A 23,257-nucleotide genomic window follows, 5' to 3' on the forward strand; every position below is an offset into this window, starting at 1 on the left:
AAGCTTGATGCTGTACAGCTCTGAATTTGGAGTGTGATTAAATAGTTGACACAGCATAGATTTCTGACACAGAATGAATGTGGTCTAATGAACTTGTAAATTTTTTTTTGCTTTTGAGCAATACACAATTCTGGGATAATACAAGCAATAGGGCAACTATATATATTTAATTTTAGAAATAATTGCATGGTATACATGTTGTCTGGAAGTATTCATCTGACCATGACCTCGTCTTGAAGGTTTATTGGTCAATCTTTACAGGACTGCAAAAATTAGAAAAAATTTGGTCGTACATTGGTATCACATCGTCATCCGAATGCCTCATATGAGAATGTCAGTCAGTATAATTACAATCATTTCATACACCAAACATACTAGTAGTTGATCTATTGCTTTTTGTACCCAGCTGAAAGTAGGACATATGCCTAAACAATCATTCCATACACCAAATATAGTAAGCTATTGCTTAAAGCATTCTCATGTGAGGCATTGACCATAAAAAATTAACCATGATTACTGACCAAAGAATTGGGGTTGAGGTAAAGAGAACCCTATACGACAGATATGAATAAAAGGATAACAAAAAATATATAGTTCTTTACTTAGGTTGAGAAATTCTAAGTATCCATTCTCAATTTTATTCTGCATGTTTCAACAATGTATACTTGATATTGTTTTTTTTTTTATTAAGTTGTGTGCCTGATTTTTGCTTATGTCTACTTATTTACCTCATATATATTCTTATTGCTATACCATTGGCACATACTAACCAATACTAATCAAATGTTTTATATTATTTTATTGACATTATCAGACCTACTTTTACAAAAATAACAATCAACAATCAACAGATTTCCTTGCTATAAAGGAAATTTAAACTTCCAAGATTCAAAATTACAGAAGAGACAAATATCTAGATAGTCTCTGTATCATATCAAATTACAACAAAGTACATATACTATTGTATATAAAGAAATGGTATTAAGTATTTATACAAAGTTTCTGTACATGAAAATACTTATGAATTTACTAACGAGTAATACAATAGCTGTTACCTTTATGTGGACAATCAATTGGACAAATGTTCTGTACAAACAAATATTTGGACAAATTCCTATACAAACAAATATTTAGATACCTTTTACCTTTGTCTACAGACAAAAATTTAACAACTCCCTGTACAGACAAATATTAAGATACCTGCTACTCTATCTTCTATATAGACAAAACTGAGCCAAAGTAAGATATCTTTCTGTACAGATTAATATCTAAGACTTTTTTTGTACAGAATTTACTGTACAAATAATTTAAAAACTGTTTCCTACTTATTCATTTGACTGCTGTTAAACAAGAATATGGAATAATTCCAAAATTAGCTGCACTAGCCTTACATTGATATAATCAAAATTTGACCACTTTAAAGATTCTACAAAAATAAATATGTCATGCCTGATGTTCAAAATATCAATCACTGAGACACTTCATTGAATTTCTTATGCAAATTTTATCACAATTACAGGTTGCAGTTGATATACTACTTCACCTGTAATTAAACATGAATTATCAAAAAGGTAAAATTCTTTGCAACAACAGTCAGAATTAAAAGTAAAGACTTATTGTTCTCTATGGAAAGAAAATCTAATTTTAATCAGAAATTTAAAAAAATGCAAATTTATAAATATTGTTAAAATTCAAGTCGATTTTAAACACGGCATTGAAAAGAATAATCATTTCATATTTTTTACCAACACAAAACAAAAATATCAAAAAATATTTAGGTAACAACTTCCATGTTCTATCTTAATGATTCATGATTTATATACACTTGTAAGCAAATACCAACTCTTTGCATTTAGGTTATAATTCAACCCAGTTTTACTATGATTGGGGTTCAGATATTATGGATTAATTTTTGTTCAATAGATATCAATTTTGGTGGATTTTGTTGGTACAGGTAAACCACGAAATTGAGTGTTCAACGAATGACAAATTTTCTATAGCCTTGTATGCAGAACTTGACAAAATCACAAAATTAAACATCCACGAACATAAAGTTTTCCTTTATCCATGAAATTGGTACCCACGAAGCTAAACAAATCCACAGTAACACAAAATGAAAAATATTTTCAGTACTGTCATGATCCTACCAAGCACCTGTGCTTTATAGTAAGGACTGCATGATCTCTTACTATGAAACTCATCAAAACATTCAGCAAAGCTTAGAATAAAAGTTTGATATTCATGATTAATATGAAATTTTTATTCTCAGCTTTGCTATAAAAATGCAATTCATAATTTTTAGATATCTTTCATTAACAATCCTCAAAATAAAGCAACAAATTACAAAGTTATACAATCATATACAAAATCAAAACCAGCCATAACTTTGTCACTGTTTAACGTTTAATGTATAGGACTACAGGTATAACAGAATGACTGGCCAGCACAGGCATCTTTATGTCAAATGTTTTTTTTTTCTTTTTTCTTGTTATACAATTTACACAGAATGTAAAGAAAACCTCTCCCAAACAATGCACATTATCCGACAATAAAACATATTAATTAACTATTAAAAAGCAAAGTTTATTATTTTATGAGCTATACAAATGATGGCAATGGTTTGTACGAGAAAAAAAAGAATCTCCTCCCCCCCCCCCCCAAAAAAAATATATAAAAAAACAAACATACAAAAAACAAAACAAGATAGAGAAAAAATACAGAAATAATTCCTTATAATAACAAGAATAAAAATATACAGTGGAGATACAGGAGCTTTATAACATTAAATATTAATGAAAACATGAAAACTGAAGAGTAAATAATCATTGGCCTGCATATCTAGCAAGATTTAGTTCATACCAAAATATGTATATCTGAAATAAACATCCCTTTTTCAACTTCTGTTTGATATTGTTTTTTTCCCCATTTCATAAGCCAAGTTCAGCTCTTCAGATTTCAATCAGAAGCCTACTGTAAAGTTGATAAGGAGCACAGATTCAGAGACAATAAAATTTTCAAACAGGTTCTGACTTTGAAATCACAAAATTTAAACTCTGAAAAATAATAAATTTCACAATTAAAAAGAACAACCAAATGTTAACTTTCTAAATAAGCAAGACTCTTTTGTATCTTAACTTGAACTCTATAAGTCTTTAAAAGCAAGGATCTAGCTGGCTACCATAGACAACATGATAAACTTTTGTTCAAGTTTTCTTCTCCTATATATCTGTGCAAATATTTGACAAGCTCACAAATACAACATAGATGAAAGCACATGGTAGAATACTTCGGGAGCAAATGATCAGTAGAAATTGACTGTATGCAAAATTGTTCTTTGACATCGTGGCTCAAAGTCTTGCAGTATTTCATCAATGTCGTTATCCAGATCGTCTGACTCACTTAACTGAAATTGAATAAAAGTAATTGTGTCATATAAATAAGAAGATGTGGTATGAATTCCAATGAAACATATCTCCATCCAAGTCACAATGTATAAAAAGTAAACAATTATAGGTCAAAGTATGGCATTCAACAGAGGGCCTTGGCTATTACTGTACAGCAATCTAGTATAAAGGGCCCCAAAATGACTGGTATAAAACAATTCAAACAAGAAACCCAATGGTCTAATCTATACTAAAAATGAGAAACTAGAAACACTTATGTTCCACACCAACAAATGACACCCAATGAACAAAGGGATCCTGATTTAGGACAGGTGCATAAAAATGCAGCAAGTTTAAAAGTTTGAACAAGCACCAACCATCCACCTAACCGAGACAGCAGTGTAACATTACAACAACAAAAAATGCACTAGGAAATATCAATTGAAATGGCTTAAGGATGTCTGCTTGTCATGTTTTGGAATTTTTTTCAGATTTTCAGAATCCTCTGGTTTTATTCATTTGAATGCCTTAAAAAAATTTCCCCATGAACCTCCATTTTTCTTTTTATAAATCTTTTACATGAATAATTATTAGTCATTTGTAAAAGTCTTATAAAATTTTATTTATTTTTTAATAGTATTTGAGATCTTTAACTGGTCAATTATAAAGCTATGAAAAATCAAGAGAGATTATTTTCCTGCCAAAATTCCAATGGCTAATATCTCGAAAACAAGCACTTTGACCCCTATATTTTTTTTGCTTTTTTAATTCCTCAATTTATTCCTTATCAATACATACTAGTTTTATGAAAAGTTATTTATTTTGAAACTGAGCAGCAAACATCCTTAACTCAATCAAATAGACATTTTAACAAAGACAAGTAAACATACACTGAACAAATAAGTTTGATCTATGACACCACAATATTATGTCATAGTCAGATTGGAATACACATTATGTGACCATGCTTCCCTAATAATCATCTGCTTTAAATTTTGCTGAGAGAATTTTTCTGGATTTTCTGGATTTTTTAAAATAATATATATCTTCAGTTATGTCCAAATTTCATGTGTTGACATAGTTTTTAGCAGAATAGAAAGTATAATTGAGTAATACAAGATCCTTTTAATCAATTGCGGGTACATGATCGTTTTTTTATGTAAAAAATATTTCAAGTTATCTCCAATTTGGTCATGTAAATCTAACTTGAACATGAATTTATCACTAGTACAGCAAGTTAGGCAAATATTTTATTTTATTCTATTTTGAGTTATCTCCCATTTGGTAATGTATTTCTAATTTGTACATGTATTCTTCACTGAACAGCTAGTTTGGCAAATATTCTATTTCATTCTATTTTGAGTTATCTATTTTATTTTGATTTATCTCCCTTTTGTTCATGTATTTCTAACTTTTATATATATTCTTCACTTGTACAGCCAGTTTGGCAAATATTCTATTTTCATTCTCTTTTGAGTTATCTCCCATTTGGTAATGTAGATTTAAAACTTATTCTTTACTTGCAAAGCCAATTAGGCAAATATTATTTTTTACATTTTAATTGGAACAATTGGACACACAGACAAATAACACATTAAACCCTCAGGTATATATATATGCCTCTTGAAAGCTGGTCATTTTGAATATCCTATCAAAGTCTCCACATTTTACTTACCATGGAAACCAGATCACATATAAGAAATGCCCCAATGGTAGCCTCTTCATGATTATCCTGTATATCAATATTTATGATGTGGACCGGGTTCATGTCATCTTTCTCTCGAGTTTCCATATCTGTTAAGACATTAACAAATGTCTATTATATTATTTGAATTATCATCAAATTATATTTGATTGAATGGTGTATTATTAAAGTTCACAGCAGATATTACATACATGTTAATGGAAAAAGTGTGTGAAAACACCTAGCATTGTACTAAATTGACATGATCTAGTTGCTTACATCTACATCAATTGGTCTCATAGGCAATCATACCACACATCCCTAAATCATAATGAGTTATATTAATCATGTGCTAGGGTAAAATACCAGATTTAACACATACATGGTGTATGTACATCTCTTTTAATGCTAAGACTCATACCACATCTTCTTATATCTATATAGAATAAATCCGCAGTATAATCTATAAAAGTTCTTTAATGAACACTAGCACTGTTTGTTTGTATCACGAGAATATTTTTTTTTTCCTTTTAACTGGTTAATTCAACTTGACACAAATTTTTATGTGCATTTCATGGGTACAGATTATCAAAGAATTTAAGTGATCAATGAATCAAAAAATTTCTATAGGAAACATTCTGAATGTTTGCAGATGTTAGCAAAACAATGAAATCAAATATCACAGTACACTGAAATTAAGAGGAGACTAATAATGAAAATCTAGTCTGTTGACAGCTGCAGGCCAAACACGATTTTTTAAATGTAGTTAATATTGGCTGATAGTAGAATTTTACATGCAAAATAGTATTTTGAATGCCTGGGCTGGAGGGCCTGTGGCTAAGGGTGAAGAATGATATTTAAAATACTTACCTTCCAGAAGCTGATCATAGACTCTCTCTTCACAGGTTATAACGACTTCAAATTTATCTTTACACGACTGGAATCTCTCAGGCTTAGGTTTGATTCTACGGTTCCTGTCCAACATATGTAGAATACCATTCTGTGTATATCTAAGGAGCTAGTTAAGGAAACTCTTGATTTGTAATATGAGGTGTCAGGCTAATTTTCTTAATAAAATATAATACACTTATAGTAGGGGAAAAAAATTAATAGTTACATACCACAGTTTAAATACTTTCTTCAGTACATATGGTCAACATTGATCTGGTAACTGAGGATTTATGTACAAATACTAGGGTTCATGGCTTCCAAAACCTACTCTTATACCCTCTCATTACATCATCTTTTGTAAGAAACTGTAAATTAAGAATATGTCAAACATAAGGATAGAGTTAATTGGTAACTATTCTACTCTAAATTTTTTGCTGGAAAAGTGTATAGCTAAGAGAGTTTACAATAGTATGCATACAATAGTTTTCTGATTCAAACAATTTTTGTGTATTCTTACATTTTATGTTGTTCTGGTGATTTGCTTGTATGAATGAAATACTGGTATTTTTTTGTGTGCATTAATAGACCACTTTCAAGTTTGTTGCATTTCCATCAAAAACTTGGGATTTAATGAACATCATAATTTACCTCCTATGTTGAGTGAGCAGTTGTAAAATATGATGTTATATTGCACTAATTTTATAAATGCACACAGCAAAATACAAATAAATATCAATGAACCCAACAAAACAAGCTGCAGTGTGAATGTTTACTGGTTTAATATATTACAGTGTGAATGTTAACTGGTTGAATTGATTACAGTGTGAATGTTTACTGGTTTAATATATTACAGTGTGAATGTTAACTGGTTGAATTGATTAGTGTGAATGTTTACTGGTTTAATATATTACAGTGTGAATGTTAACTGGTTGAATTAATTACAGTGTGAATGTTTACTGGTTAAATTGATTATAGTGTGAATGTTTACTGGTTAAATTGATTACAGTGTGAATGTTAACTGGTTGAATTGATTACAGTGTGAATGTTTACTGGTTAAATTGATTACAGTGTGAATGTTAACTGGTTGAATTGATTACAGTGTGAATGTTTACTGGTTGAATTGATTATAGTGTGAATGTTTTCTGGTTGATTCAATTACAAAGTCAATGTTAACTGGTCCACTGAATTACAGTTAGTTGACTTGAACAGTGTGAATGTTTACTCTTAGACTTGATTACAGAGTGAATGTTTACTGGTTGGTTTGATTAGTGTGAATGTTTACTGGTTAGCTTCATTACAGTGTGAATGTTTACTGGTTGACTTGATTAGTGTGAATGTTTACTAGTTGACTTGATCACAGTGTGAATGATTACTGGTTGACCAAATTACAGTGTAAATGTTTACTGCTGGACTTGATTACAGTGTGAATGTTTACTATTTGACTTGATTACAGTGTGAATGTTTACTGGTTGACTTGATTAGTGTAAATGTTTACTGGTTGACTTGATTACATTGCAAATGTTTACTGAAACTTGATTAGTGTGAATGTTTAGTGAATGACTTGATTACAGTGTGAATGTTTACTGGTTGACTTGATTTCAGTGTGAATGTTTACTTGCCGACTTGATTAGTGTGAACGTTCAGTGGTCAACTTCATTACAGTGTGAATGTTTAGTGGTTGACATAATTTCAGTGTGAATATTTACTGGTTGACTTAATTTCAGTGTGAATGATTACAGTGTGAACGTTTACTGGTCGACTTGAATACAGTGTGAATGTTTACTGGTCGACTTGAATAGTGTGAATGTTTACTGGTTGACCTGATTACAGTGTGAATGTTTTCTGGTCGACTTGAATAGTGTGAATGTTTACTGGTCGACTTGAATACAGTGTGAATGTTTACTGGTTGACTTGATTAGTGTGAATGTTTACTAGTTGACTTGATCACAGTGTGAATGATTACTGGTTGACCAAATTACAGTGTAAATGTTTACTGCTGGACTTGATTACAGTGTGAATGTTTACTATTTGACTTGATTACAGTGTGAATGTTTACTGGTTGACTTGATTAGTGTAAATGTTTACTGGTTGACTTGATTACATTGCAAATGTTTACTGAAACTTGATTAGTGTGAATGTTTAGTGAATGACTTGATTACAGTGTGAATGTTTACTGGTTGACTTGATTTCAGTGTGAATGTTTACTTGCCGACTTGATTAGTGTGAACGTTCAGTGGTCAACTTCATTACAGTGTGAATGTTTAGTGGTTGACATAATTTCAGTGTGAATATTTACTGGTTGACTTAATTTCAGTGTGAATGATTACAGTGTGAACGTTTACTGGTCGACTTGAATACAGTGTGAATGTTTACTGGTCGACTTGAATAGTGTGAATGTTTACTGGTTGACCTGATTACAGTGTGAATGTTTTCTGGTCGACTTGAATAGTGTGAATGTTTACTGGTCGACTTGAATACAGTGTGAATGTTTACTGGTTGACTTGAATACAGTGTGAATGTTTACTGGTTGACTTGAATACAGTGTGAATATTTACTGGTAGACTTGAATACAGTGTGAATGTTTAGTGGTTGACTTGAATACAGTGTGAATGTTTACTGGTAGACTTGAATACAGTGTGAATGTTTACTGGTAGACTTGAATACAGTGTGAATGTTTACTGGTAGACTTGAATACAGTGTGAATGTTTAGTGGATGACTTGATTACAGTGTGAATGTTTACTGTATGACTTGATTACAGTGTGAATATTAACTGGTTGAATTGATTACAATGTGAATGCTTACTAGTTAACTCGATTACAGTGTGAATGTTTACTGGGTGACTTGATTACAATGTGAATGTTTACTGGTCGACTTGATAACAATTTGAATGTTAACTGGTTGAAAAAATTAGTGTGAATGTTCACTGGTTGACTTGATTAAAGTGTGAATGATTACTGGTTAAATTAATTACAGTGTGAATGTTTACTGGTTGACTTGAATACAGTGTGAAGGTTTACTGGTTGACTTGATTACAGTGTGAATATTTACTGGTTGAATTGATTACAATGTGAATGTTTACTGGTCGACTTGAATACAGTGTGAATGTTTAATACTGGTCGACTTCAATACAGTGTGAATGTTTACTGGTAGACTTGAATACAGTGTGAATGTTTAATACTGGTAGACTTAAATACAGTGTGAATGTTTAATACTGGTAGACTTGAATACAGTGTGAATGTTTACTGGTAGACTTGAATACAGTGTGAATGTTTGGTGGTTGACTTGATTACAGTGTGAATGTTTACTGGTTGACTTGAATACAGTGTGAATGTTTACTGGTAGACTTGAATACAGTGTGAATGTTTACTGGTAGACTTGAATACAGTGTGAATGTTTGGTGGTTGACTTGATTACAGTGTGAATGTTTACGGGTTGACTTGAATACAGTGTGAATGTTTACTGGTAGACTTGAATACAGTGTGAATGTTTAGTGGTTGACTTGATTAGTGTAAATGTCTTGATGACTGTTTTCTGTTGGTACAAATTATTGCCTGTATTCTGTTGGTATGACTTATTGTCTTTATTCATGACTAAATGGCAATGATGAGTTATTGGCAGTAATGTTACGATTTAGGTATATCCTGTTGGTATGACATAGCGACTTTTTAGTTTTTTGGTTTGAATTAAGTATGTTGTATTTTTAAAGTGGGCGTCCATTACTAATTGTAATCTATTGGTGGGATTTATTGGCTGTTCTTTTTCACTGTATTCTGTTGGTATAACTGATTGATTGTATTTTGTTGATATGACTATTTGAATTTATTTTGTTTTTATGTCTTATTGACATTTTTGAGTTGGAATGAATTATTGGCAGTGTCCTGTTGATATGATTTATCAACTGTGATTGTTAATGAAATTTATCAAAGGTATATCAGTGACTTATTGAGCCTATTCATGAATAACTGGCTATTCCATTGCTTGTTGCAACTTATCAACTATATTCTATTGACATGACTCACTGATATAATATTTCGGTGGACAATGTATTCTGTTGGTTTGTGCGACTTATTTTGACTGTACTTTGTTTGAGGGTGTGACTTCTTGACTGTACTCTCTATTCGTTTGGTGTAAATAATAAACTTACTCCATTATAACTGACCTATTGACCTTATTCTGTTAGCTATTGTGACTCGACAATATTTAGCTGGTTTGCTCGACTTATATAGTTCTATTGGGACTTGTTTACTGTATTGTGATTGTCAACTCTATTCTATCATTAATTATAGCATGTTGGTGGATTTTATTGACAATTTCTGTTCATCTGAACTATTGATTGCATTCGGATGATTGGTTTGATTTCTTTAGGGTATTATATTGATGAATATTGATTGTATTGTTTTGTTTAGATTGTTGTTTACTTAACACACAGTTGGTTGGACTGACTTCAGTACTTGTTTTGTTGCTCAGAATTATCAATGGTGTTCTGTTGGTTAGTGAGTTCTTGGCTGTAATCTATTGATTGTATTTTTGTTGGTAGGATCGACTATTTCTGTTATGACTAATTGACTACCTATAATTGACTGTTGTTTAGTGAGACTTTTTGACTGCATGTTCTTGGAAGGTGAAACTAATTGACGTATTCTGTTGGTCAGAGTGATGGAAAGGCGGAAAATCGATTTACTGTCAGAGGAAAATTAAATGCCAGTGGCGGATCCAGAACTTTTCCTAAGGGGGGGGGGAGGGCCCGCTCCAGTCATGCTTCAATGATTCCCTATATAATCAACCAAATTTTTCCCACGAAAGGGGGCCCGGGCCCCCAGGATCCGCCTATGAATGCATATTCAGAACAAGAACATGTGAATACAAAATTAATATGAACACTAGACCAACACTCTGAGCAGGATTTACAAGTTTACAAGGTAAGTCACAGAATTGATTGATTAGTTGTCAGCTGCTGAACTTCCAGTGGCAATTATTTCATGCATGTTCAGGATGAGGACAAATAAACTATACAAAAAGAAGGTCCTGTCATAGAGACATTCAGAGATAAAGGTTGAGGAAATTTTGACTACCACTGGGAAGAGTTTACTGGTAAGGAACATAAATTCATCCTTACAATAGGCCACCTACAGACTCTTTGAAGATTTGTTGTAAGGGTTCTTAATGTGCATACAGAGAATGTGGCACTCTGAACAGGAGGCTTTGAAATGCAAAAATGTCCCCAATGTGACAGGCCCATACGGCATACTTGTATATCCAAGACAAATAGACACCCCAACTTTAGCTAGTTTTACTGCCAGTTGCAAGTTGTTCAAAGTAGCTCTATATCTACTCCCCAGGCACAATCTTTTTTTTTTTTTTGGGGGGGGGGGGGGGGGAGGGGAGATGTCATCTCACAGGATACATTTTCATACTTTGAGCTGAGTCTTTGCTTCTACTCCTAAGAGAAGCAAAATACATTTTCAAGATATTGACCAAGCCATGGACTAAATCAACAACCTCCCTATAAAGTTAAGCACCTTACCATAAGACAACTGGTGCTGTCTATGTAGGTTAGACTTATATATAGAACTACAGAAATATATGAAATATTGACTGTTGGCTAGACTTATTGATTGTATTCTGTAGGTGTGGTATTTCAACTGCATTCTATGTGTTAGGGAGCTACCATTTGATTTTTATGGGGGGGCTAGGATGAAATTTGAAAAAAATAGGCAGGACAGGAGTTTTGAGTAAAAAAAAAGGCAGGATGAGCAACTTGGTAAAAAAAAAAAGACAGGATGACAATTTGTGTAAAAAAAGTCAGGATTAACTAGTAAAAAAAAAGGCAGGACCGAATAGAGTAAAAAATAAAAAGGCAGGACAGAGATTACAACTAAAAAAAAAAGCAGGACAACATTTTTCATCCTAGCCCCCCCCATAAAAATCAAATGGTAGCTCCCTTATGCTACTTATTATTTGCATTTTGTATGCTCATATGTCCTATCCACTGTATTATGTATGTTAATGCGACTTATTGACTGTATTCTATATGTTAATGCAACTTATTTGACTGTATTTTGTATGTTAATGCAACTAATTGACTGTATTTTGTATGCTAATACGACTTATTGGCTGTATTTTGTATGTAAAATCGACTTATTGATTGTTTATATTGTATGTACAATCGACTTATTGATTGTATATTGTATGTAAAATCAACTTATTGGCTGTATTTTGTATGTAAAATCGACTTATTGATTGTATATTGTATGTAAATCGACTTATTGATTGTATATTGTATGTAAAATCGACTTATTGGCTGTATTTTGTATGTAAAATCGACTTATTGATTGTATTTTGTATGTAAAATCGACTTATTGGCTGTATTTTGTATGTAAATCGACTTATTGATTGTATATTGTATGTAAATCGACTTATTGATTGTATATTGTATGTAAAATCGACTTATTGGCTGTATTTTGTATGTAAAATCGACTTATTGATTGTATTTTGTATGTAAAATCGACTTATTGGCTGTATTTTGTATGTAAATCGACTTATTGATTGTATATTGTATGTAAAATCGACTTATTGGCTGTATTTTGTATGTAAATCGACTTATTGATTGTATATTGTATGTAAATCGACTTATTGATTGTATATTGTATGTAAAATCGACTTATTGATTGTATTTTGTATGTAAAATCGACTTATTGGCTGTATTTTGTATGTAAATCGACTTATTGATTGTATATTGTATGTAAAATCGACTTATTGGCTGTATTTTGTATGTAAAATCGACTTATTGATTGTATTTTGTATGTAAAATCGACTTATTGGCTGTATTTTGTATGTAAATCGACTTATTGATTGTATATTGTATGTAAAATCGACTTATTGGCTGTATTTTGTATGTAAAATCGACTTATTGATTGTATATTGTATGTAAAATCGACTTATTGGCTGTATTTTGTATGTAAAATCAACTTATTGGCTGTATTTTGTATGTAAAATCGACTTATTGATTGTATATTGTATGTAAAATCGACTTATTGGCTGTATTTTGTATGTAAAATCAACTTATTGGCTGTATTTTGTATGCAAATTTGACTCATTGGCTGTATTTTGTATGTTAATGTGATTTATTGACTGTATTGGTGTTGGTTGTTTGTTTTTGATTATTTTTTGTCAATTTCTTTCATGAAGTTGCTAATGTTTTTTTTGTTGTTGCCTGCATTGCTTTAATTTAAATTTGAAATGTGTTGACTGGTTTATTGCACCAATCTGACCTACCTGTTACAATCTAACTGGTTGGTTGCTATGGTAGCCAGAAAAATGGCCCTGAACCAACCAATTAAATTGCTGCATCTTCAAAGCATCAGAATTTCCATCTCTTTGTTCCATTGACTTATTTTCCATTAAAAACTATTTGACTTTGATGAAATTTTTAAATTCTACATGTTAGGGACGACATCAAAAGTTCAATGAAGGATAAAAAGCTTAATTCATATAGTTTTTTCACTGACCCCCCTACCCCCCTATTAACTTAATTTGAGAAAAATTGATTGACCAATAAGGATATATGTAAAATCGATATCAATTTATACAAAACTTGCAGCAATTTGACCCCCCTACCCCCAAACTATTTGAATTAAGTTTTTCATCCTTCATTAATTTTTTGATGTCATCCCTAATACATAAAACAACTCAAATCTGATACTTTGAAATGCTTGGAAACTGCAAAACATCTGTTTCTATGAAAACCAGTTTATGATCATCTGTACCATGCCATCAACCATTCTTCCTTCTCTCAGAGTTTCATCAGCAGATCTGCCAAAAACAGTCAGGTGGATTGCTGTAGTCTTCCGTCATCATCAGATTTGGTTTTCAGTATTTCAGTACAACTTCTTCCATTAACACCTTTTCCCAAAAATTTATAATGGGATAATTCTAAAAGACACAGCCAACTTATGTGCTATAGCTATGTAATATGAATTTCCCACATACCTTAAGTAGCAGTGGGATATAATTCTATTATAAAGCTGATTGGCCAAAATGACAACCTATGTCAATGATTGTTTGATTGCTGTTTCCTAAGCTTGCTAAATGTCCAGTGGCAAATATTTCATGCATGTTCAGGACTAGACAACTGAATATTGAAATCTTAACCTCCTACCAAAGAAATAAAGTCACACTGTGGATTCATTATTATTGGTTTGATACCAATTTCTGGGGATTTCGTGGGTACAGATGAACCAAGAAATTAAGTGTTTAACTAAAGACAACGTTTTAATGAAAAAATTATATGCCGTCTTTGACAAAACCATGAAATTAAGTTTCCAAAAAACTGCATGTTTTTTTTCAATCCACGAAAAATTGATACCCACAAAAATAAATGAATTCGCTGTAAACTATCAACTTGAAAGCTATTTGATCATGAGACAATTAGGTTCGCTAAATTTGAGTGCAATTAATTCAGCTGTGTGTCAATCTCATTCTGTTTTGAAGGTGGTGTCACAAACATAACAAGCACCTTTAATTTATTTAAGCCATACTTTGTAGAAATAAATTCGCCCCTATAGAGGTTAATATATGGCTTAACAAGGCCCATATTTGATTATAGAATATTGTTTATTATTGAAGATTGTATGTCTTATCTAGATTTTTATGCATGGAGATCAACTTCTATAAATGTGCTACTTTGGATTCATAAATATTCATGAGATGCCATTTTTGTTGATTTGGTAAATGACCAGATTTAATTTTCACAAAATTGCAAAATTTTCTAGTCTTGTATGCAGACTTTGCAAAACAACAAAATTGAAAATCCATGAAAATTTTACTTTTCATCAATCCAGAAAAATTGGTACCCATGAAAATAAATGAATCCACAATACCAGTATATATTCACATGTACAGGTCTATTGTTGAAGACCACATGTTGACTTTGATGTCTTTCAGTTATAGTCCTCATATTTTTGTCTTTCAATCCAGGAAGAAAAATTGAAGCTATACAGGCATTTCCAAGATGTACAGTCAAAACAAGGTGATGGGTAAATGATGGACGGAAGGGGGTCCTTGTTTCTGTATTTTCATTTAAAAAAAACAACATATTTCTCTATTTTTTTATTCTTTTTGCCTATTCATATTCTGTATTCTGTAAACCCCGATTCACACCCTCATAAACATGTAATTGTCTTATCAAAATCTTAAATCCTTCTCATCTTTAAGATGAAAGAGAGAGAGTACTAATTACTAAGTTGTGTCTAATCCTTTTTGTTATATATATGTATTAGTGAATAAAATGTTTAAATGAAAATGAACCCTTAAAGTTAGGGCTGTTCCATAACCACATACAGGGGACCCAGGGAAGACAGTTCCAAATCTCAACTATAGGTGGGTGTCATCTATGTTTTTGTATAGTGGAAATGTAAGTGAAATTCTAATTTTCCTCTATAGGTGGTTATCTCATTTTTAAAGTGACTTCCCTGGGTACCATATATGTTTTAATGGAAAAGCCCTTATGAATTGTATCCCATGTCTACAAAAATATTAATTCAGTTTTTCCCTCACTGAAAATGTATCTGCCAAACCTCCATTCTTTAAATGTTAATACAAGTAAAATCTAAAATGACCTAAAGTAGTAGTTATCAGTGGGAAAATATTCTTTATTTATCCATCAATTTGTTTAAACTGTACAACATGATTCTCTACCCAAGGCTAATTGACACATGTTTGATGCGGATGAAATGGTCAAATTTTCATTGACCTTTCTTTCTTAAAACTAGTATTTGAAATAAATGCAGCCTAATTATCTTGACTATCCACGCTTCATAGTAAACTTTTAAGAGATTCGAACACACCAATTTATAGGGTGCCATATCATTTTGAGGACTTTCCTATGCAATGAACATCTTCAGACTTGTTCAAAGCTTTACAGGAATTTGTTCAAAATACTACATTTTTTAATCTTTCTATCCAGAAATCAACAGTTTTCAACAAGTAACAAAATTACCCTGAAAATAGATTTCAAAGCCTCAACAAAGGTAGTAAGACCTCAAAACATAAGTTCTTCCTTAAAATTACATTCATTGTCAAATAAAATGATACAAGATACTATAGTGCAACTGAAGTCAACATACCAATTCCAAAACCTTATAAACACATAAGACATTTTCAAATCTATCACCTTACTTTCATAACCTATTATTGTTTATTTGAAAATTAATAATTGTCTGCTGATGAATAACTAATTATTAATGACTGACCCCTCAAAGAAAAAAAAATCCCTAAAAGTAGGAGTAAACATGGGACAAACACCTTTCAAATTAAAAATAAAATCCTATATACTGTGGATTCATTATCATTGGTTGGATATCAATTTTTCGTTGGATTCGTGGGTACAAGCGAACCACAAATTCAAATGTTCCACGAATTACAAATTCTTTATGGCTTTGTGTGCACAAATTGGCAAAACCATGAAATCAAATATCCACAAATATGCAAGTGTTTTTCAATCCACGAAAATTGATACCCACGAAATAAATGAATTCACAGTAGTTAAAAATTATAAAAAAACTTAAATGATGTAATTTCATCTTGTATTCTTCTTCATCCACATGCTTAATTTCTGAGACATGTGTGGAGAATTTTAAAGTGTACTAAAATTATCTCCCTTTTACAATTTTTTTTGAATCCACATGACCTCATGTGCAAAACAGTTAGAAATGTGCTTGTTCAATAGACCACTTTCGAGTTCATCCGTCACCGGAAAAAACTCGTCAATTATACGCGCTTTTATCACCGTCATTTGTGCGTTTTGGGGCGTCGTCACTTCCCTTCCAATGTTGAGCGAGTGGTTGGAAAACTATAATTCTATATTATACGAATTATTCGGTAAATTGAATTCTCAAAATTGACAATCAACACTGCTGTCATTAGGGAATTGTCAGTAAGTACCTACAGAGCAACCATTATTTCAAGTTTATCCTGCAAAAAGACGATCACTAAGACGCTTGATGAACGTAAATAGTGCAGGGATACAGGCGACCCCCTCTATCTGGTAAATGACGTCATAAAGGCGTGCATAAATGACGAGTTTTTGCCGGTGACGGATGAACTCGAAAGTGGTCTATTGTATGAAACTTTAAAAATCAGTTCACGCTCACATATTGTGATTTTGAAAATATCCCACCATTTATATTTTTGAAATCACCATCAGACAATTACAAATTTTCAAATATTGTGTTCTGTCCAATAATAGTTCGAAACTATTTCATGATAACTTATGAAATAGAACTAAAAACAATTAGTGAATTATTTGTTTATGTATACTAGCTTTCAATCATGTCACATATTAAATACAAATTACAAACCATTTATCAATAAACAATGTGTTTATTTCTGAAAAAGAGAATAAATAATTAGCATACATACATGAACAATATATATATAAAAGTAATTATTAATGCAAATTAAAAAAAAAATTGAATTGTGAGATTTTTCTGAAAAAATTTAAATAAAATAAAAAAAATCTTCAGATGTACAATGTATACTTACCTGCAAGTGTTTCAGGTCAAAATCACCCAGAGTTAGATAGAACTTGTATGTTTTGTAATTATGGTAATGGCTATTCCATTAAAATGAGGTAAAAAGCATTTTTAGTAATTTCTCAAAAACTAACATATCTCTGTTGGAAAGTTGTCTCAATAGCAATCACATCAGATCCCTAATCATTTTTATATCATATCTTTACCAACTTTTTTTTATATACATGATAAATTTCCCTGACCCTAAGTACCCCAAAACCTTCCCTAATCCACATTCATTTTAATGGAATGCTCCTAAATAAATTATGATATCAATCAGATGTACAATGTATACTTACCTGCAAGTGTTTCAGGTCAAAATCACCCAGAGTTAGATAGAACTTGTATGTTTTGTAATTATGGTAATGGCTATTCCATTAAAATGAGGTAAAAAGCATTTTTAGTAATTTCTCAAAAACTAACATATCTCTGTTGGAAAGTTGTCTCAATAGCAATCACATCAGATCCCTAATCATTTTTATATCATATCTTTACCAACTTTTTTTTATATACATGATAAATTTCCCTGACCCTAAGTACCCCAAAACCTTCCCTAATCCACATTCATTTTAATGGAATGCTCCTAAATAAATTATGATATCAATCTATTTATACTCCAAATTTGAAGTAGTTATTAGGAAGTTGATGGATACAGTTCGGGATCTTTACGTAGGAGATCTTTGTACATTTCATCGTATGTTGTGTTGAAATCATAGATGTTTGGTTTATCTAAAGATGGACCTGGTAACTTCACCTGGTTTCCTGTTCCAAATGACCTCACTCTGTATCCTCTCTTACTGAAAAATAAAGTAAAATAATGAAACAGATATATTAATTGTTATAGACATACATGTTATGTACATTATATAATGTAAGATATTTTGTTAGAAATCCAAAATAAAATACAGAGCTGTGCTAAAAGTGCATGATACGCCTGTTGCCCTTTTAGCCTGTCTTTATGCTTTAAGGATGTACTTAGGTGAGGTTTTGAAATAAGTGTCAAATGTTTGGACTCCTTGGTGTTTTTCTATACAATACAAGGTAAAAGAGTTTGCCCCATAAAACCTATTTATATTTTAACATAAGACTTTATAAAGCTCATAAAAGTTCATTTGAAAAAAATTAAGCAGTTTCTTAATTTTATTTCTTTTGATTTGAGACCCATAAATTACCAATGCAAATATAAGGTAAAAGTCCCAGTTCGTCTTTTCACACCATATTTTATAAATCAAATATATCACGAAAAGCAGCTCCATGACCTATCAATTTTTTTTGCTTATTTTAATCCTCAACTAATACTCTTCCAACTAAAAGTATCAATTTTATTCAATTTTACCTTAGATCACCTAAGTACATCCTTAAATGATTGTTTTTTGTACATTAATTTGGCTGTGATTTTTCTCATTTGAATTGTTTTATATTTGTTATTTCAGGGTCTTGTATAGCTACATTGTAACTAAGCGGTATGGGCTTTGCTTATTGTTGAAGGCCATTTGGTGACCTATAGTTGTTCATTTTCTTTTAATTTTTGAAAGGTGGCTTAGTCAACAGATACATGTATAAACAATTCATCAAAGTTTCATAAAAACTGGAAAATCCCCCCTTTTTTAATAAGCATAAAAATTCAAAACACGGAAACGTAAAATCTGAAATTTATAAAAATCGAAAGGGAGCATACACCAATAGATAATTTTTTAGTTATTGTTACAAAACTGGAAAATCCCCCTTTCTTTAAGGATAAAACTTCATAACCATTACATGGAAACGAAAAATCTGAAATTTATAAAAATCAAAAAGGGAGCTTACGTCAATAGTCTTTAGATATAAACATTTCATCAAATAAACACAATAAACATTTCCACAAAGTTTCATTAAAGTTGATGGAAGCATTTTTGAATTACATGTATTGTCAGAGGACTGGAAATCCCCCTTTTTTTTAAGGATAAAACTTTATAACATGGAATCGAAAAATCTGAAATTTATATATAAAAAATTGAAAGGGAGCTTACATCAATAGATATAAACAATTCAACAAAGTTTCATAAAAGTTGGTGGAAGCGTTTTTTAGAAACTGTCCGAAGTGGTGACGACGAACAGACAAACAACAGTATACCATAATATGTCCCGTCTTAAACAGGTGTATGAAAATAAACAATACTATATTACGAACCGTTTACTAAATAATAAGAATGCTCAAGTTTTCATGCTTAACCGGCTTTTAAAAATGTCGCTGGGCCTGTGACAATCATCAATTTTTCTAGGCGCTATATAACAATGAAATACAAAGTTACATGTACAGTCAAGCTTTTTGGTTTTTTTTTCTATGCACTGTTTTAACTTTTCAGATTTGCATCTGTTATCATATGACTGTTGCTTTATTTTTTAAAGAGAAATAAAATGTTTTTGAAGTGGCTCACAATTGTTGTCATCCAAACACAATTATGGTTTATGAAGTAAATTGATTAATTCTAAGAACAGTTTATACCTTTGACCACTAGCCTTTAGCTAATTATATATATCTATATGTTGTGTACGCATTGTAATGTTGTACAAGTTATCAGTGTTTTATGAACTGCTTAACACAAATGGATGATGTAAGCACACAGTGGAAAGTAAAATTAAGTAATGCATGGTCAATAATGCATTGGTTGAAGTTGATTCAATTACAATTCTGGACAAGTTTTGATTGCATCTCTTTCAATCTTAACACAAAACATGTATTAAGTTTCAAGAACTTTAAATACTCTATAAACTACCTTGACCAAATAACCTGAAACAGGACAGACGGACAAATGGACAGATGCAGAATGAAAAACATAATGCCCCTAGATATACAATAATGCAAAAAAAAATGATCCATAGGTCACAGCTTGAAACAGAGTGAGACATTGAAATATATGCTATTCCTGGGATATGGTACATGAAGTTAGTTAAATCTGTCATGTAACCGAAATGTAGACACGACACTGACACAAGTTAAAATCTGCTGGGTCAAACCAAAGACTTTAAAAGTATTGGTATTTGCTGCTTCTTTGCTAGAAGTAAAAGCAAGACTGGTTAACCAGGAGTCAGAATAATTTGTCAAGACAGGGCGACACGTCTTCAGCTTCTGTTTAGTACACATTCTCATACTGAGTTTGCCCTATTTGAGTACATCAGTGTTTTGCGAAAACTGTCAGACTATTAAATCTTTACAAGCAAAAAACAAGAGATCAGCCAATTAAGGTTCATCATAACAAACGGACAAATACGGCTGTATTTACATGCCAAAAATTACTCTGAGTACAGACTTACCTGTGAAGTTGGAAAACTTTTAATGCCTGGCATCCACTAGATATAATAAAGTTAAATGCATTTTGTGTTTTAGAAAGATAAAATCTCTTTTGGATTTTGCTGGGCATTTTTTTCCTGAAAAATTCTGAAAATTAACTAAGCTGTGGAACAACTATGAGATGCTCCCTCAGGTAAAAAACCGGTTTGTATTGTTTTGTTTGTCCTTAATTGACATGGACAAGAGGTATCTTAACAACTACTAGCTGCGGAACTGTAGCTCTAAGGTCCGCAAATAGTCAAAAAATAACATAAGGACCTTAGAGCTACGGTTCCGCAGCTACACAACTACAGGTGAGTTAAAGAGTTCATCTGAGTCAGCGAGTGGACAGTATCAAAGTAATTCAGGTGTTTGTTTATTTTTACACCTTCTGCAGAAAGGAAAATAAATGCCCAGCAAAAACCAAAAAAGATTTTATCTTTCTTTAACACAAAATGAATTTAACTTTTATATATCTAGTGGATGCTAGGCATTAAAACTTTCCAAACAGCACAGGTAAGTCTGTACACAGAGTAGTTTTTAAGGTGAAAATACAGCCATATTTGTCCATTTGTTATGATGAACCTTAATGTAAAAATAATGAATTATTTAGACTTTTTTAAGTGTAGCAGTTGTCCTGATGCATAGGTGGATCCAGTGGGCTGGGGTGCCCGTAACCCCCCCCCCCCCCCCCCCTTTTGGGGGAAATATTTGGTTGATTATGTAAGGAATCAATAAAGCATGACTGGAGAGGCCCCCCACTTATGAAAAGTTCTGGATCCGCCACTGTGATGTCATACTTGAAAGTTATTCTTTTATTTTAGCTCTCTGGTATAAAGAGTATAGCTCCTGATTATTATGTTTTACATTGCAATTGATTGTAGTGAAAATCATGTCTGAATAGAAACTGCTTGCATCAAATTATAATATCAACGAATTACCTCCCTTACTTCTGACCTTGACCCAATATGTCAACAAAGCACCCCACCCCCTTATTTCGGATTGAAACCGTGAATCGATTAGTGTTTGTTATCCCATTATAAACCATTTCTCACCTTAGAAAGCTATGAGCTTCCATACTTCTGTTTTGGTTACTCGAACAGACAACAGCGACTCTCATTTCTACGCCCATTGTTTATTTCCTTAGACTTTTCTCGCTATGACTTTGACAATGATACGAGAAAGCAGAATCTAAGTGTATAAGCTATGAAAGTGAACGAAATCAAGAAACCTAAGAGATAGAATTAACCCTTAAAATGTGCAGATTACTGATGATTGATACGACAAATTTTTCATCAAATGTTCCGTTTATTTTAACCGGATGTCGGATGTAGGCACAATTTTTCGGATTTCAGATTGCTAAACGAATTCTTGATCTTAGACAAGTTCTTTTTACTGAGTCTCTTAAAATTGATGAACATTTTAATAGTTTTACAGATTGTCAGAAAATGGTATTTTTATTTTCGAATCAAGATATTATAAGATTATGTGCCAAAACCTGTAATTTTATTCTTAAACGACGCCGAGAAGTTTTATATTGTAAATAATAATTAAATACTTTTGTTGTATAATTTTACCATTTAGGTTTAATATTTATTATGTACATATACATATTCTTTTAAGTGATTATCGTCTCTCATAAATCTGTACAGATTGGCTTATGTATACAAAATGTATCTTTTATAAATGTATTGTGTAATTTTATACATAAGGTGAGACGTAAATAAAATATTGAATTGAATTGAATTGCTATAATAAAAAAAATGGTGTGAGGAAGGGAAGGGGAGGCTTGATCTGATCCTCTATTTTTTACATTATCTTTGATTTTTCTTCTTTTTCTTTTTCTCCTGCTATATGTTTATGACAAGGATGTGTTTGATAATATCAAGGATTTATATAGTAATACAAATCCTCGGTCTCACTAATTAGCGACAACAAGAATTATTACAACAAGCGACAAGAATTATTTTAGCGACAAATCCTTGGCGACAAGAAGCGACAAGAAAACATATTTTTTTAAAATAAAATTCATTATTGCAATAAATATTAAAAGAATATGCAAAAGAAAATAATTTTAGCGACAAGAAAGTTAAAATTGATAGAAAAAAAAATGAAACATTATTTACATAATATTTTATCATCTATTATGTATAACCAGAGACATATATACATAGAGATTGGCAACTCCGTGAAATCCCGTAAAAGATCGCGGCCCGGGATGAGATTCTCGTCGATAAATATTAGAACATGTAATCAAGTCAGGGATGAATAACCTCGATAGATAATCAAGAAAAGCAATGGGGAAATTATTTCAGATCATATTATAATTTCTTTTCTAAAAAAAACCTACTTGAAATCGTTATATTCATTTTTATGTATTTATTGAGAAAAATATTTTTTTCTGCATTTCATATAATT

General features: G+C 31.5%; 1 protein-coding gene across 1 annotated transcript; it reads right to left on the bottom strand.

Annotated features, from left to right (window-relative positions):
- Positions 1-782: 782 nt before the first annotated feature.
- Positions 783-22,185, bottom strand: LOC139501782 (RNA polymerase II subunit A C-terminal domain phosphatase SSU72-like). The gene is made up of 5 exons (XM_071290932.1): positions 21,895-22,185; positions 18,183-18,326; positions 5,938-6,077; positions 5,059-5,177; positions 783-3,403 (listed from the first exon to the last, which is right to left on the bottom strand). The coding sequence occupies exons 1-5, from the start codon at positions 21,969-21,971 to the stop codon at positions 3,302-3,304; spliced, it is 582 nt and encodes a 193-aa protein (XP_071147033.1). The 5' UTR covers positions 21,972-22,185; the 3' UTR covers positions 783-3,301.
- Between the last annotated feature and the right edge of the window lie 1,072 nt (positions 22,186-23,257).

Source organism: Mytilus edulis, chromosome 13 (genome assembly GCF_963676685.1).
Source record: "Mytilus edulis chromosome 13, xbMytEdul2.2, whole genome shotgun sequence".
NCBI lineage: Eukaryota > Metazoa > Mollusca > Bivalvia > Mytilida > Mytilidae > Mytilus > Mytilus edulis.